The sequence below is a fragment of the Grammomys surdaster genome, unplaced genomic scaffold (assembly GCF_004785775.1).
Source record: "Grammomys surdaster isolate TR1022 unplaced genomic scaffold, NIH_TR_1.0 554, whole genome shotgun sequence".
Taxonomy (NCBI): domain Eukaryota; kingdom Metazoa; phylum Chordata; class Mammalia; order Rodentia; family Muridae; genus Grammomys; species Grammomys surdaster.
Genome location: NW_021604973.1, coordinates 1,200,659 through 1,216,886, shown reverse-complemented (window position 1 = coordinate 1,216,886; position 16,228 = coordinate 1,200,659). Strand labels below are relative to the sequence as shown.

The 16,228-nt window shown below is 46.1% G+C and overlaps 1 protein-coding gene across 1 annotated transcript in view; it reads left to right on the top strand.

Moving 5' to 3' along the window:
* The first annotated feature begins 5,330 nt into the window (after nucleotides 1-5,330).
* Capn8 (calpain 8) overlaps nucleotides 5,331-16,228 on the top strand; it is a 70,495-nt gene continuing 59,597 nt past the window's right edge. The window contains exons 1-2 of the mRNA XM_028781812.1: nucleotides 5,331-5,567; nucleotides 12,291-12,360. Coding sequence (XP_028637645.1) covers nucleotides 5,331-5,567; nucleotides 12,291-12,360 — 307 coding nt within the window. The remainder of the gene's footprint in view (nucleotides 5,568-12,290; nucleotides 12,361-16,228) is intronic.

Genomic DNA, 16,228 nt, shown 5'->3' with positions numbered 1-16,228 from the left:
CTGCAGGCTGTGCTGTGTGTGGGGTCTTCCTCACTGCAGGCTGTGTTGTGTGGGGGGTCTTCCTCACTGCAGGCTGTGCTGTGTGTGGGGTCTTCCTCATTGGCATTGCTATCCTGCTTCTGACATGTCAAGTGCCTGCTTCTCACCACCTTTCCCCAAATCCTTTCCCTTAAGCTCTTTGACAACTGGAAACCTGTTCCCCGAATCCCTTCTTGTACCCACGGACATCATAGTCCATCACTCTGCCCCTGATTGCCACCCTTCCTGCCATGGTTTGTCAGGGGCAGGCTGTGTTCATTTGTCCTTTCATTCCGCTGATCTTCTGTGGCCCCCGCCCTTCTGGTACTATCATGAATGGTGCATTATATCTGGTCTTGATATTCAGATGCCTTGGAAACTGAAGGTTTAGTGGTGAGACGATAACAAGATTTCTAATCAGAAGATTTGGCCTCGAATTTGCTACTCAAATGACCTTGGAGCAGTCTGGTTGTGGGCTTGTGCTGAATCTGATCAGTTGTTCAATGTAAAAGCCCTGTGTAGACCCAGTTTATTCTACTGAAGGGTTTAATGGCCCTCTCTTAGCCAAGCTGGTGCAACTGGACCTGCATTGGCCACTGGAGGGCAATCTTAGCCAGCCTTCTGACTGGGCTTGATTTAGTCCCTTCTTGCCAGAGATGAGGGCCTGAGGTATAACACTAAGATTACATGAGTGATCACAGACCTGCTGAGGGATATGTCCCAGTACTGTCACTTGGTCAGCTTTCTCTTTTCTTTGGTGTAGCTAGAGAAGGTTCAGCACACAGCCCAGTACTCTACAGCATAGTGAGCCATTCGATGTCCTGGGCTGATAGGAAGCCAGCCTTGCACTCATTATTGCAAGGCTTGCCTTACATAATATTTGGCGCGCTGCCGGCCGGCCGCCCGCGCGCCCTCCCGGCCGCCTCCCTCCCCACCTCTCTCCCTCCTTTGTCCTTCTGTCCTTCCCACAACCCCACCCTCATTATTATGACATCTAGTCTGGCATCAGATTCACTCTGTACCTCTGGCTGCTGAGTGCTGACATTCCAGACATGAGTCACAATACTCAGACCTGTTTCGATTTTGTGTTGAGATAGAATGCACACAACACAAGCATCACTGGCTTTAGCCATACATTTAAAGGACGATTTTTGTTTATCTGTTTGTTTGTTTTGTTTTTTTGGGACAGGGTTTCTCTGTGTAGCCCTGGCTGTCCTAGAACTCACTCTGTAGACCAGGCTGGCCTCTAACTCAGAAATCCGCCTGCCTCTGCCTCCCAAGTGCTGGGATTAAAGGCTTGCGTCACCACTGCCCGGCTTAAAGGACAAGTTTTAGTTGTACAGCCATCACACCTAGCTAAGACCATCACTACAGAAAAGTAGCAGTCAGTCCTAATCTCTCATCTTCCCAGTTACTGGCAGCCACTTCTCTACAGCTTCGCCAGGTCTGAGAGTCCCATGTAACTGGACATGATGGTTAATCTTGATGTCAATTTGGCTGGATTGAAGAGCGCCTAAGAGAAGAATAAACCACTCTGGGTGTGTGAAGGCATTTTCAGAGACTGCTAACTAAGGAGGTGGGGGTGGGGGAACCTGCCTTGAATATAGATGGCCCCATGTTTAAGAAGGCTTGGAGGTCAGAAAACGGGAAGAACCTTCTAGAAGTCAGCCATTCTTGTTCTGGGACTACCATGATGTGAGTTGCTCAGCTCTGTCACACCCTCCCTGCCATAATAATGAAAACTTTGGAACTCGATTGTTAGATGTTTCATTACAGTGACTTGGAAAGTGACATGTCTTTGGTGATTAGCTTCATTTAATTTGCATAAAATCTCAGTGCATGCAGCAGTATTCCACTCTTGAGGGATGGAATTTGGGGCCTTGCTCATGTCAGATGAATGATGTACTGTAAGCTTCTCCCCCACCCCCCATCTCTTTCTGGGTCCCCTGGGGTAGTCTTGAGCTCACAATCTTTCTCACTTTGCCCCCAAGTGCTGAGTTCCCAGGTGTGTGAGATCACACCTAGGCTCTGCATTCATGTTTATGACTAAATACTATTCCGTTCCCGTTCTCGGGATGTACTACATTTTTGTCTGCTCATCCACTGATTGGTGTGTGCTTGTTTCTTCCCCTTTGTCATGAGGAACTCTTCATTGTACAAGTATCCATGAACAAGGCTTGAATGAACTTTCTGTTCTCTAACTGTGAAGTGCTGCTGGGAGCTACCATATAACTCCACGTCTGGCAGTTTGCAAAACTACCAGACTGTTTTCCAAAACATCTGTGCAGCTTTCGATTTTTCCCAGCCGTGTAAGAGAACCCCAAAATACTCTAGACACCAAGTCCCAACTCTTGCTTCGCTTAGCTTTCTGAACATGGGAGGCTCAGGAGACAAACCCGCCAGCTTTTACCCATTCTTTTCCAGCATTATAGGCACACAAGACAACAAGCTTTACAAATTTTAGTTGCCTGAGAAGCACACTTGGACCCTTGGGTGCAACCAGGGTGATCTGTCTTTCTTGCTGAGGGGACATTGCTGCCTGGCTCCCTGTAGTTGAGGAGGGTTTGTCTGTAGGTGAGATTCAGGGGCCCATTTGGCTGGTATGCACTTGGGCTATTTGCCAAGAGGTGCTTTTATTAAGTAGACGCTGCCAGACTCCTTGCCTCTGTAATGGATCCCGAGGCTTCCTGGCAGGGAGCTGGCTTTGGCTCTTGCAGCTGTCTCAGGCATGAAGTTGGGAAGACATCTGTCCAGATGGACAGAGACTGTGTGTACAGGTTGCTTCCTCCTTGGTTCCTGGCTGGATAACAGGTCGACATGTCTGCTGGAGAGAGGCTGCTGAGCTAGGGCCTCCCCACTGCATTCACCATTTTTTTTTTTCGTGACTGGGCAAATGAAGGCTCTATTTGCAGTGGCTCAGATCTGCCTGCCCTGCCTGATGAGGAAGGGCTTCTTGGTATAGCATCTGGATTGGGAATGAGGCAATTTAGGAAAGGGGAGTGGGAAGGAAGAATAGATGGCTAACCCTAAATGAGCTCCCTCGTGGGGAGGCAGAATTACCAGCTGTGCAGCTTCTGTGCTTGGAAGAGGAAGGAAGGGCTTCCTCATTTTTTCAGTCTGAAGGGGGATGCTTTTGGGAAGCATAGGGAAGAAACACAAGAAAAAATGCTCCCATGAGTTCTTTATTATCTGACTAGTAACCCTGTATGAGGTTGCCAGGTCTGTAATATCTTGCTTCTATCTATTTGCCTACTGGAAATCTAGATATGTGGTTGTTTCTTCATATAACAAATATTTACTGTATTTCTGGGAGTGTCCTAGGAGCCAGAGACTGAATGACAAATAAAACTGGTCCGGATAAGTGTCCTTGTGGGACGCAAAGCCTGACAGGACAGGGGGCTTTAATTCACTGATGGCAGGAGTCCCAGCTGGGCAAGGTCTTGGCTACTCATCTGATAGCGTGAAGGGGGGGGGCTAAATTTGAGAGTGGGGTTACAGAAAACCTTTCCTGGGGCACAGGTCTGAAGGATGAGCAGATGGCAGAGAAGAGTATTTCAATTTGGCAGGCACAGCACATGCAAAGCCCTGAGGTGGGACAAACACAGCGTCCCTTAAACAGCAAGCAGTGCTCCTAGAGAAGAACATGGAGGAAGGAGAGACATGGGGACAGGTGGCAAAGTCAACAGTGTCGTTGTGTGTGCTAGGGCTCCCACTAGTCCATGCTCTTCTTAGCTTGCTGTTGATGGTCAGAAAACTATGTTCAAAATGACCACTGGTTCCTGTGACTCAGCACAAATTTTAGATAACCAGGCAACAGAGTCAGGAATAAAAATCACACCCCCCCCCCCCAAAAAAAATTAGGGCTGCAGAGCTTCTAGAATCTTTAGTGTTCCAGGCAACTTCAGGGTATGGGATGGAGCTAGGGTTCTGGTGGGTCAGCCTTGTGCATGGGGAAAACTTAGCTGTGAGTCCTCAGTGAGCCCAACACTGAGTGAATGTGGATTTGAAGGAAAAGAGGTGCTGAGGGAGTAAAAGGGAGCTCCCGAGGCATGGGGGAGCCAAAGCTTTCAGATAACTGCCTTGAGCCCCCGAAGGTCATGCTGACCTTGTATTTCTGATGAATCACAGGAAACCCTGTTTTTGTCTTTTTCATGTTTGGGAGGTAAATGTGTTTTCTGCTCACTCAGAAGCACTGAGCTCAGGGCTGAACACACAAATTACCTTCAGCTTGAAGACTGGCAGGCATCAGAGGCTATCAGGTTCAGAGTCCAGTGTGAACCCCTGTTTTAGAGTCATCTGTGGGTAAATGGTCTAATGATTGTGATGTGGGTTCTTGAGACTTATCTCAGAACTGCTGAATCACAATTATTTTACATTTTGTTTTATTTCATTTTAGAGACATGGTCTCATGTAACCCAGGCTGGATTTGAACTCACTATTTAGCCCACAGTAATCTCAGACACCTTATCCTCTCATCTCTACCTCTGAATGTAGATTGTCCTGCTTGTGTGGCAAGCCTTCTATCCACTGAGGCGTCCTACAGCCCCCAGAATGCTCTCAGAGATGGTGTCAATAATGCAGGCTACTAGGGAGTCTGTGTTGGGGGTAAGTGGTTCAGAGAATTTTTGTCACACTATATTGGTTGCCTGTGTCTTCTGTAACAAATGAACACACGTGACTGAAAAGAGCAGAAGTTGGAGATGGAGCGGTGGCTCAGGGTTTGAGAGAGCACTGGCTGTTCTTCCAAAGACCTGTGTTTGATTCCTAATACCCACATGGAAGCTACCAGCTGTTTGCAACTCCCCTCTGGGGACTCTGGCACCCTCTTCTGGCCTCTAAGGACAGATCAGTTATTTAGTGCACAGGTATACACATGCAGGCAAAGCACCATGCACATTAAAGATAAAAGAGCAGAGGGTTATAATCTTTCTGTTCTGGAGACCCAGAGACCTAAGTTATTTCCACTGGACTAAAACCAAGTTGTGGGCAAGGGCCACTCCTTGTAGAGCCTCTGGAGGAGAAGTCATCCCTGCCCTATCCAGCTTCTGGAGACTTCTGATAGCCTCCACTGTGGCATCTGAATAGTTTGTTAACAGCAGGAGAAGGTGGAACAGAGTTATCTGCACCTTGGGTACATATTTGACCCTGTTTATGACTCATGCTCTTTTGGAACAAGGCCTTCCTCAGGTGGAAAGTTTACATGCTCCACCTCCCTGTGAGCTGCCTTATAAGGCAGCGTCCCCACAGGGCAGATGTCTGAAAGGACACAGAAGCCCTGATTTCCTGTTACCTACAGGACTCACAGCCAGGCCATGGCAGCCCTGGCAGCTGGAGTATCCAAGCAACGTGCAGCGGCAGAGGGTCTTGGCTCTAACCAGAATGCTGTGAAGTATCTGGGCCAGGACTTTGAGACCCTGAGAAAGCAATGCTTGAACTCAGGGGTCCTATTTAAAGACCCAGAATTTCCAGCATGTCCATCAGCTTTGGGCTACAAGGATCTTGGACCAGGCTCCCCAGAAACTCAAGGCATCATATGGAAGCGACCAACGGTAAGGCAATGGGGAAGTGGCCCATGGCAAGGCACAGTTGAGTGTCACACAGGGTAAAGAGTTGTCACATCTGGTCGAGAGTTGAAGTAAGTAAGAGTGGTGGGTTAAGTGTTTTGGATCCCATAGTTCTGACCCCCATCTAACTTTCTCAAACTATTTCTAAGGAAGAAGATACACAGCCTTGAGAGCTCGACAAGTTAGATCTCATGAGTGGCTCGCTGATGTGGCCCTGGGCAACATCTCTCTGAGATTCAGTTTTTCCACCCTAAAAATAGTATGGCTGGAACCACTGTATTTCAGTGTGCTTACGAGACCTAGAAATGAGGGTGTAATTGCCCTGTGTGTAAGAAGCACAGAACACATGCTACTTAGGGTTTCATAGTGCCCCCAGGCCAGCTCACAGGGGAACAAACCAAGGGTAGAGACAGTCAGCTATGGGCAAACTGTGATAGTATCACTGCTGAGAGACGTGGGTTACTGAAGGTCATAGAAGGTTCCACCAAGTCTGGAGAGGAGAGCAGAGAGGTGGAAGCCATCCTAAAGGTGGTGGGTGTGGTCATGCTGTGGTCTTGATTTGCATTTCCCTGACCATAATAGATGCTGTATGTTTTCATCTTTGTGCTTAATCATCACAGGTGTATCCTATAGAGAAATAAGTGTTTAAACCCTCTGCCCATTTCTCAATGGTTCTGTTTGCTTTTGGTTTCTTTGCTTGACTTGATACTTTTGAGGATAAACCTTTCTTTTACTTTGGGAGCTGCCTTTTTTTTTTTTTTTCATCTAGTAATTCTGAGAAACAAGCTGTTTGCTTCATTTGCTCATCCACTTCCTGATAGCGATCCCTTTACTTCTATACTTCCCCAAATTTCATACAAGAGAGAAAATATTTAATATTTATCTTTGTGAGTTGGGCTCACTTCATGCAAAATGATTTTTTTGCTTCTGTTCATTTTCCTACAAATGACATGATGTTCTTCTCTGTAGTAAACAATTCTCTACTGTATATACACACATGCACTCCCTACATAAGCATACATTTTTTTATTCATTCGTCTGTGGATGGGTACCCGGTTGACTCGGTAACATGGCTATTGTGACTAGGGCTACAATAAACATGGATGCACAAGTGTCACTACTGTAGCTGACTGTGATTCTTTTGGATTTACATTCAGGAGGAGTATGGATGCTTCTTATTCTTATGCTTCTAAGTAGAAGGTCTACCTAGGCTCTTGTCTCAAGGAATGGAAGACATGTTTGTCTACATGAAGGTTTCAAGATGGCACTTGGGTTCTCAAGATGAATTTTCTGTTGGGAGATTGAAACCCCTTAGGGCTTTTCTGTTTCTGTGGGGCAAGCGCAGCAACTCTACCCCAGAGACAGCGGCTGGTTGAACTGATCTCCAGTGCTCTTGGTTCCTTGTCTCACTGTCTGGGCTCAGTGTCCATTCTAAGCTTCTGTGATGTATGTAATGCCCAGTGTGAATGGACTTAGTGCAGCCTGGTCAATATTCTTTTCTGCCTGAAGTATCCTTTTCCCCTCCTTGGCAATTAAGCAACTCATTGATCTTAAGGAGTAATACAGTCAAGAGTGAAGCCATGCCAGGCACATAATAAGGACCCCAGTTAGGAGACACATGGAAGGGTCGAATTGTTGGAAAGCTAATGGATGGTGGTGGGCTCAGTTTGGAGTAGTCATTCTTTCTCTGGCTGTTACATCTTGGATTTGTGGCTTTGGGGCTTCTAATTCAGCCATGGTTTGTGGTGCACTTGTCCTATGCAGGGAGGTGTCTTGAGGAGCTTTAGCTAGTTAAGGAGGGGGCAAAGAACAGGCAGATAGCTGAGGGAGAACTGTGGTGGAGAAGAACGTGGGCTTGGATGTCACACAGTAGTCAAGGTACTGGCCCCTCATCTATCATCCACTAGTCACTATGAATAAGTGACTACCCTCTCTGAGACCCAGTTTTCTCATCCATGAAGTGAGAACCACAGTCTTACACACTTCCTTGAATTATGAGAGAGTCTGGATGAAAGAATATGTAAATCCTTAGAAAATGAGTTGTCTCTGGATGGCATCACATGACAGAATGTCCAGAGAGTAAAGCACTAAATGGACAACACACATGGGAGCTCAGTGAAGAATCACTGAAGCTTGACTGTGCTGAACAGGAAAATTGTGAAAGAGAGATGAGCTGGGATTGGTGGAGAAAGAGGTCATAGGTGAGAGCGAAGGTCTGGACTGCGAAAGGACATGCAAGCCGTGGTGTTCAGGGAAGGCAGTAGTCCAGGATCCTTGGAGAAGATGAAACATGGTGGGCAACGGGTGAAGCTAGAAACATTCAGTGGACCAGGTCTTATCTCCCTGTGAGTTGTGGGGCTGAGGACTTTCTGTGACCCTTGAAGGATCCATGTAAGTTACTGGTCATGATTTTTTTTTTTTTCTGAATAGGGACTTTTGCGTTGTAATTAGTGAATATCACACACACATGAAGACTAATTGTCTACCTACTTACAAACAGGTAGCATTTAAACTGTAGGCTTTACCAGCATTCTTTCTCCTTACTCAAACTTAAGATTGTAGCTGCAGACACTGGATGTGACCGTCCTTAGCTTCTGTCACATGAACAGTGTGGTAGAACTGAGCAGACAGGGCAGAGAGTCACTTTAGAAGCAACAGCGTCCTCTATGGTTAGTAGTTGAGTTTGACGGATTTCCCTTGTTCATGAGGACATGAAATGAAGTATGAAATGGGGCCAGAACAGAGGCCAAGGACCAAGTCCAGGGTTCCTGGGTTCCTATAGCAAGAAAACAGGAGTCCATGGGGGAAACTGAGGCAGTGGATTGAGAGACGTTAAACTCGAGAGCTAATGAAGACACATGCCACAGAGGAAGGCTTTTAGAGGGAGAGCAAGCCAATGGTAGCAAAAGTTAAGGAGCACCCAGTGAGATGGGTCTCAAAATGCTCATTCTGGGGTTCCTGGTGACCTACAAGATCAGTTTTGTGGAGCTGTGAAGAAGGTAGATTTCATGGGAGTGATGGATGAATGAATTAAAAAGTACTTTTATTAATTATTCAAGAATGTTAGATATGCTCACAATGGCTGGTGATCATATTCACCCCGACCCCATCCCTGTAACTGTTTCCAGACCCCGTGCTCCACCTTCCCACCCTGTCCCTGCTTCATGAGTCCCCGAGGCTCTAGACCTGTCTAGAAGACACAGCTTTGCTCTGGTCACCCCAACCTCTGACTCACACAGTCTTCTGACCCCTCTTCTGAGATGGCCCCCATGTCCTGAGACAAGGAAGTGTGACACGGTTGTCCCGTTTGTGGCTGAGCACTTCAGTGACACTTAGTTTCTGCATCTTGAACCACCGCCACACTCTGAGAATCCGTGGTATAGAGATACACATTTAGAGGGCAGTTTGGTACTATGTTAGCAGAATTACAGTAGGTGGAGATCTTTAAAAAAGAATTGTTTAAGGAAAGAGACTCTTTTTTTTTTTTTTGGTTTTTCGAGACAGGGTTTCTCTGTGTAGCCCTGGCTGTCCTGGAACTCACTCTGTAGACCAGGCTAGCCTCGAACTCTCGAACTCAGAAATCCACCTGCCTCTGCCTCCCAAGTGCTGGGATTAAAGGTGTGCGCCACTACCGCCTGGCGGAAAGAGACTCTTTGAAACCCCCACTCAACGTGCTTTCTTCCCTTCTGTCTCGAAGTTACTTCCTTCTTTATACAAGCAACATTTAAATGGGAAGATTTTCCAATCTGCTACTTTTTAGCTAGTGTTTTCAAACTCCCCCACCTTTTAGTTGTCAGGAAATAATGATCCGGAGGATGAGAGTTCTTGAGCACCTGAGCGCAGTGCTGTAGCTACAACTTTTATATTTAATGAAGAGTGTGTGTGTGTGTGTGTTTATATATTTTCTGTGTTACAAGTGTGTGGGGTGCATGCTGTGTGTATATCTATGGTATGTATGTGCTGTGTGTACGTGGTATATATGATGTGTGCGTTGTGTGGTAGGTGGTGTGTATGTGCTGTGTCTGGTGTGTGTGTGGTATGTGTGTGGTGTGTGGGGGTGTGATGTAGTATGTGTGTTGTGTGTGGTGTATGTATGAGTATTATGTTTAGTATGTATATGTGGTATGTGAGTATGCTGTGGCATGTGTGTGTGTAGTATATGAGATGTATGTGTGTGTGTGGTGTGTAGTGTGTGTGGTGTGGTGTGTGTTGCATGTATTGTGGCATGTGGTGTACGTATATGATGTGTATGTATGCTGTATGTGTGTTATGTTGTATAGTGTGTAGTGTGTGTAGTGTGTGTATGTGCTGTATATATGGTATGTGTGTATTGTGTGCATATGTGGTGTATGTGTACCAATGTCCCATCATGTGTGAAGGCAAAGGGAGGTTCTCTCCTTCCTCAAAATGAGTCCTCAGGAATTGAATTCAGGTTGTCTGTCAGACTTGATGGCAGTTACCTGTACCTGCTGAGCCATCTCTCTGGCCCATCATGCCCTTCTTTCATTTGCCACCAGAGACTGCAGATGATTAAAACAAAATAGAACAAAAATTAAATCTCCCTCACTGGAGGGCTGGCTGAATGATTCATGGTACTTTTAATGGAACTTTAAAATTCTTTTTGTTCTAATAAAAGATGTAAAAGGCACCTATGATCACACTGACTCAAATGCACACACACACACACACACACACACACACACACACAGAGGGGGTTGGGGCTATAGTTTGCACTTGTCTTTCCCAGAGGGCTCACCTTGGGATGACTGGGACATGTGGTGAGATGGGACTCGAAGTCACTGAGAGTGTTTCTCTGAAGGGGGAATTAGGAGCCCGGCTCTTCTCTCCCTTGCTCTCTCCTTCCTCGAAGTCATGAGGTGATCAGGCCCTGTTTGCCTCACATTCTTACACTGCTGCCTGCCTCAGCACAGACCCCCAAACAATGGAACCAATCATAAACTGAACCTCCAAAGATGTGAGCCCAAATGAGATTTTCCTTCCTCTTTCTCCTCCTCTTCCTTTTCTTCCTCCTCCTCCACTTCTGTCTTCTTCCTCTGCTTCTCTAAACAGAATTTTCAATATAGCCTCTAAATAATGATCTTGCTTCATTCTTCCAAGTGCTGGGATTATGGATATGTACTACCACACCTGACAACTTTTCTTCTTTGTAAGCTGATTACCCTGGCTACATTGTTATAGTAATAGAAAAGTTGACTAAGATACACACAGACACACATGAAAATGTGCCATTATATTAAAGACAGTTTTTGGAAGGATGTGTTAGAAATCTTAAAGGGTTTTACCCTACTGTTGGAATTTTGTATCAGTAACAGTTACTTTCTTAATAAAAAAATGTAAATAAAAAGTAACACTTGAGTCTTGGGTCAAAGAGTGAGGTGCTAGGGGAGAGGGGCTGCTTCTGGGCATAAAGGCAGGAGCTGACAGGTTCATATAGACTGAAGGACTGCCTTCCAGAAAGTTCCATCTCCTACTGTAGGAGCTCAGAAGCCCTGTTCACACCTCTACGTGGGCCCCACCCTTTTTGCTCAGCTCACTCTCTTGCCTCCTTGTCAGGCCAGACATATCATTTCTTCATGGCTCTGGAGTAAGCAATGCTTCTCACCCTGTAGCTCTCACCAGCCCCTCTGTGGTGCAACCCACTGATTTAATGCCTTTTAGTAAATGTAGTTCAAGTTCCCTTTGGGCCCTTGAGGTCCTACCCTTTCTCCTTGACAATCTGTCTTGTGTCCTGTCTGACTGTCTTCTTTGGACACCCCTCTGCAGACTGCATTAGAGCCCGTCGGTCTAGTAGACAGACGTTGCTTACATGGGGCTGGCTGGTCAGCTAGAATTCCCGCTGGACTTTTAATATGTGCTCGTCTTTTACTCTGTTTTCCAATAACGTTAGCTTGATTTGCCTGCACAAACCAAAAGTACTTTCAGGCCAGTGTTTTTTTTACCTTTGTTCTCTTCAGTAAACCACCCTTCCCTCTCCCTTGGCTGCTGTGATAACATAATATCCAGAATGGGGCCCAGTAGATCCTTCCGGGGTAAACAAAATAAAAATGCTGAAAGCAAGCCTCCTGGTACCTCTCCCCTAGTCTAGGTGACCTCACCAGTGAGCAGATGCCAAGTGGAGGCTGGTGAATGACCGTATCACATCTGAGTTCTACTGTCTGGAAATAGTACTCCCTGACATCTCATCCCCGACTTCCTCCCCATACCATCATGATTCCATCAGCTACAAGATTCCTGCTTCCTAGTCACCTGTTTAATGGGTGTCCACAGTGTGCATTGCTTTTTGGCAAACAACCCTCTAATTGGGCCTCTGTGTAAAGAGGGCTGTTGTCTAAATGGGCAGGGTATTAATATCTCAGCCTTTGCCTTTCTCCTCCAACAACACACCCTTCAGACTAGTTACACCCCCATAGCACACACCCACACACCCAGCCTGCAGAGTAATCAAAACCCTGCTCATTACAGGGGCTTTGCATTCCAGCTTTTGGCCTGTGAACTGGTAGCTGTGTATCTCTTGTGTCCTCCCTTTTCTAATCTTAACGATCTCCAGGAGTAGAGTCATGTATATGTGGTGGTAGACAACCTACCGGCTTCTTCCAGGTCTGAGTTATGTGCTGATGTTCTAACCTGTGCTGCCTCCACCATTAAACAGCAGCTTCTGACTTGTGTTTTCTTCTATACTACTTTCAGGAATTGTGTCCCAATGCTCAGTTTATCGTTGGTGGAGCCACACGCACAGACATCCGCCAAGGGGGTCTTGGTGAGTAACTGGGTTGAGTCCTATTTATTTAGGGCGAGGGCGGCTGAGCGTGTGAAATGAGCAACATCCGATTAAGCTGTTAAGGCATAGCCAACCCAATTACACACATATGGGCTTCTGTTTCTGCAGCTGCGTGCTTCATGGTGGGTCTCAGTGTTGTGACGAACTTTTGGCTTCCCTTAGCCGGCCATTTTCTGCCAGGTCATTGAATTCCTTTCACACTAGAGTGAAGAGCCAGGATTCCATACCTACTGTAGAAACGCCGGGATGTTTTCCATAGCTGCCCTTAAGGAGGCAGAGCTTGCTGTGAAATGGCCCTTTTTGTGTAATTACAGCAGAGGAGATGCCTCCATCGTGAGTAAGAAAACATGATCCTATCTTTCCCAGCCAAACATTCTTTCAGAGGCAGGGGATCATGGAATCAAGAGCCTCCTTTTAGGGGGACTAAGGAGTCATGGAGGAATGGGTACCAGCCAGGATGAGGTCCTGGGTTCAGTCTTCCAGACAAATGAACAAGGAAACAAAGAAACTAACAAACACCCACTGGCTCAGAAAACCCACCATTTCCCCAAGTCTCACAGTCTTTTCAAGCCAGCAGCAATTCAATTTAGAAAATATTTTTATTTCTATTTTGTATGTTCTATGCTCTCAGAGGTGTACCTCAGTTTCAGAGGACATGCTGGAATATAAGAGGCCTCCTGGTCCACTCTCCAGCACCAAAAATAATAAACAAAGTTTACCGATCAGAAGAGTTTGACAAAACACTTTGTCGATTCTAAAGTTTGTATCTTATTTCCAAAGAGAATCATTCAAGGCAGCTCCTAACCACTAAGCTTTTCATAGCTTCTCATCAGAGTTCAGATATGCTGAGGATATGCATAGAGACATACCTAGGACATTTTTGGAGGTGGGGGTGAGATTTATCCTGAGTGATCCTGGGCTGGCTGAGGCAGAGGCTAAGCATGAAGTCGCCCACTACCCTCCACCCTCTGGAATGTCTGAGATTACAGACCTGTGTGCCAAGCCCACCACCCATTCTAGATGGGGCTGGGGATCAAATTCATGGCCTTTGGTGTAGTAGGCCAGCCCTCTATCCACCAAAGAACATCCGGAAAAAGACTTTCTTTAAATATCAAAACATTGTTAGGGAGCAAAATTTACTTGAAAATGTATGGAGTTTTAACCAGTTCTTAACTGTTTAAACACAAAGTAGCTACAACTATTGCCTTACTTCTTTAAAAGAAAAATAATGATTGGCTCATAGGAATAGCATGATCAGGACCTTGTGTGACTACCTTTTCTTAATATGGAGAGAACATTCAGAAATACTATTCTCAGGGCTGGGACTCAGTGGTAGAGTGCTTACTTAGCATGCAGAAGGCCCTAGGTTTAATTTTCTTTCTTTCTTTTTTTTTTTTTTGTTTTTGTTTTTTTGAGATAGGATCTCTCTGTGTAGCCCTGGCTGTCCTGGAACTCACTCTGTAGACCAGGCTGGCCTTGAACTCAGAAATCCGCCTGCCTCTGCCTCCCAAGTGCTGGGATTAAAGGCGTGCGCCACCACTGCCCGGCTAGGTTTAATTTTCATTGCTACCAGAAAACAAACAACAAACAGCCCTCTCCACACCGTGTGGCTCCTCAGCCCCATTATATAAATATTTCAAATGTTTAAAGTGTGTATTTCTCATAAAAAAGGAGGAAATATAGGCTGTCCTTGGTAATGGGTTAGCTCTGTTGACCTCCAGCCTTCCTAACCCCAGAGCCTCTCTGGTGGGAGTCTCTACACAGAATTGGACAACATTTAATAGGTTTTATGGCACAGTGGGATCCTAAATTAAACTTGCTAATCTTCCATATTACCTTGCTACCTAGTTAGTAGAGAACTACAAAACACAGGTTAGAGATGAAAGAGAGAGAGAAAGAGAGAGTGGGGGGGAGAGAGAAACAGAGAGAGAGAGAGAGAGAGAGAGAGAGGAGCAAGAGAGAGAGAGAGAGGAGAGAGAGAGAGAGAGAGAGAGGGAGAGGAGAGAGGAGGGGGAAGAGAGAGAGAGAGAGAGAGAGAGAGAGAGAGAGAGAGAGAGAGAGAGAGAGACTACTTGATGAAAATACACCCTCCTTCTACACCAACCCCTTGACTTTGTTCCTTAGCCAGTTCCTCCCTTCTCTCTCCCTCCCCTCGCCTCTCCCTCTCCCTCTCTGCCTCCCCCCTCCCCCTCTCTCCCTGCTCCTTGTTCCAGCCTAAAAAATCTCTTTCTCCTCAGCCCGTGGGAAACCATCATGACTTGGAAAATTGCAGGGCAGTTGATTTTAAACGCTTTCAATGTTCTGTCCCTCAACGAGTACAGCAAATAGCAGAAATAGCTTAGTTAGAACTCAGGCGGCGTGACTACAAAACAGGAAACACAAATGAGGTGCCGCATCTCACTCCCAGAAACTCATACCCTGCATCTCCCTGGCCCTGGTGTGAGGCTCCCAGAGGGATGAATGTGTTGACCTTTTGCATGCTCTGGGTGAGGACATGCTGCCCTTTTCCCTCAAGCTAAACAGTTAGTCTAATTTAGCGAACAGCCCAGGGAAACACAACTTTGAATGTCTGTCTTTAATGGCTCCTTGTTAGAGACCTTTTAACTTTGGGAAAGGCTGTTAATGAGAGCTTTTTCATTGATTGACTTGGTGGGATTGTCCTTTGATTACTGTTAAGCAAGGAGATTTGAGAGATTCCAGAAGGGGCTGGAGCGTTTCCATGGAGAACGTGTGTTGGTGGATGGAGACCCAAGCTGGAAGCACAGGAACTGAGCCTAACTGGCTCTCTGACTCCTGCTCACAACAACACAACTGGAGCTGCCACTGTGGTGTGGGTTTTAATGACGAGAGCTAGAAAAGGGGCATTGAGCACCCAAGGACAGGTGCCCGGACCCCTGTCTATCAAGACTGTGTTTAGTATGCAGAAAAAAAGGTGTTTCACAGCCGAGACTGAAACTAATGGTGGAGCAACTGCAGCTCTCGTGGCCTGTGAGATATGAGTCAGGGTCGGTCCTGAACAATGAGAAAAGATTCCTCACTGGATATAGCTCACTCTCCCGAGGGCCCAGGAAGCTTGACATAGCACTTGCCAGTTTGGGTGTGGCAGAAGGTAATGTTCAATTAATGCCTTGTTTGCATTCCAGAGTCCAACACTGGCACTTGGGTGTCATACTTTTTCTTTAATTAAAAATTTAAAATGCTTAATTTATACACTAAAAAGAGGTCATTTGTTTATTTCTATTGCACTGGGTGTTGAACCCAGAGTTATTGGGCATTCACGGCAGGAGTGGTACCACTGAGCTATGTGGAAGCCCTCCCTCCTTTTAAAATTCATTTTAAGATAGAATATTACCATTGCACAGACAGGCCTCAAACTCACTCTCCGAGCCAGCTGGGCCATGTTCTCATGTTCCTTCTGTCTCAGATTTCTCTGAGTGCTGAGATTATACATGTATACCAAAATGCCGAGCTGAAAACAATATCTTTTTCATAGAATTCTTAATAATTTTTGGTAAACACTTTTAAAAATCAAAACATTGCAGTATCTCTAAACAATACTTGAGAGTTGTAACATTCCTCCACTGACCCCCCCTGCCCCCATTACAGTCCTCCATTCCTCTATAAAATGCCTATTTTCTTCACAATGCTTTACAGGCCCAATTAGAGTGCTCTACCGTTCCATCAGAATATTCCACCAACACACCATGGTGTTCCACTGCCCCACCATAGCACTCATCTATCCCATCCCAGTGCTCCATCATCCCATCTCAGTGCTCCACCATCCCATCCCAGTGCTCCATCATCCCATCCCAGTGCTCCACCATCCCATCCCAGTGCTCCACCATCT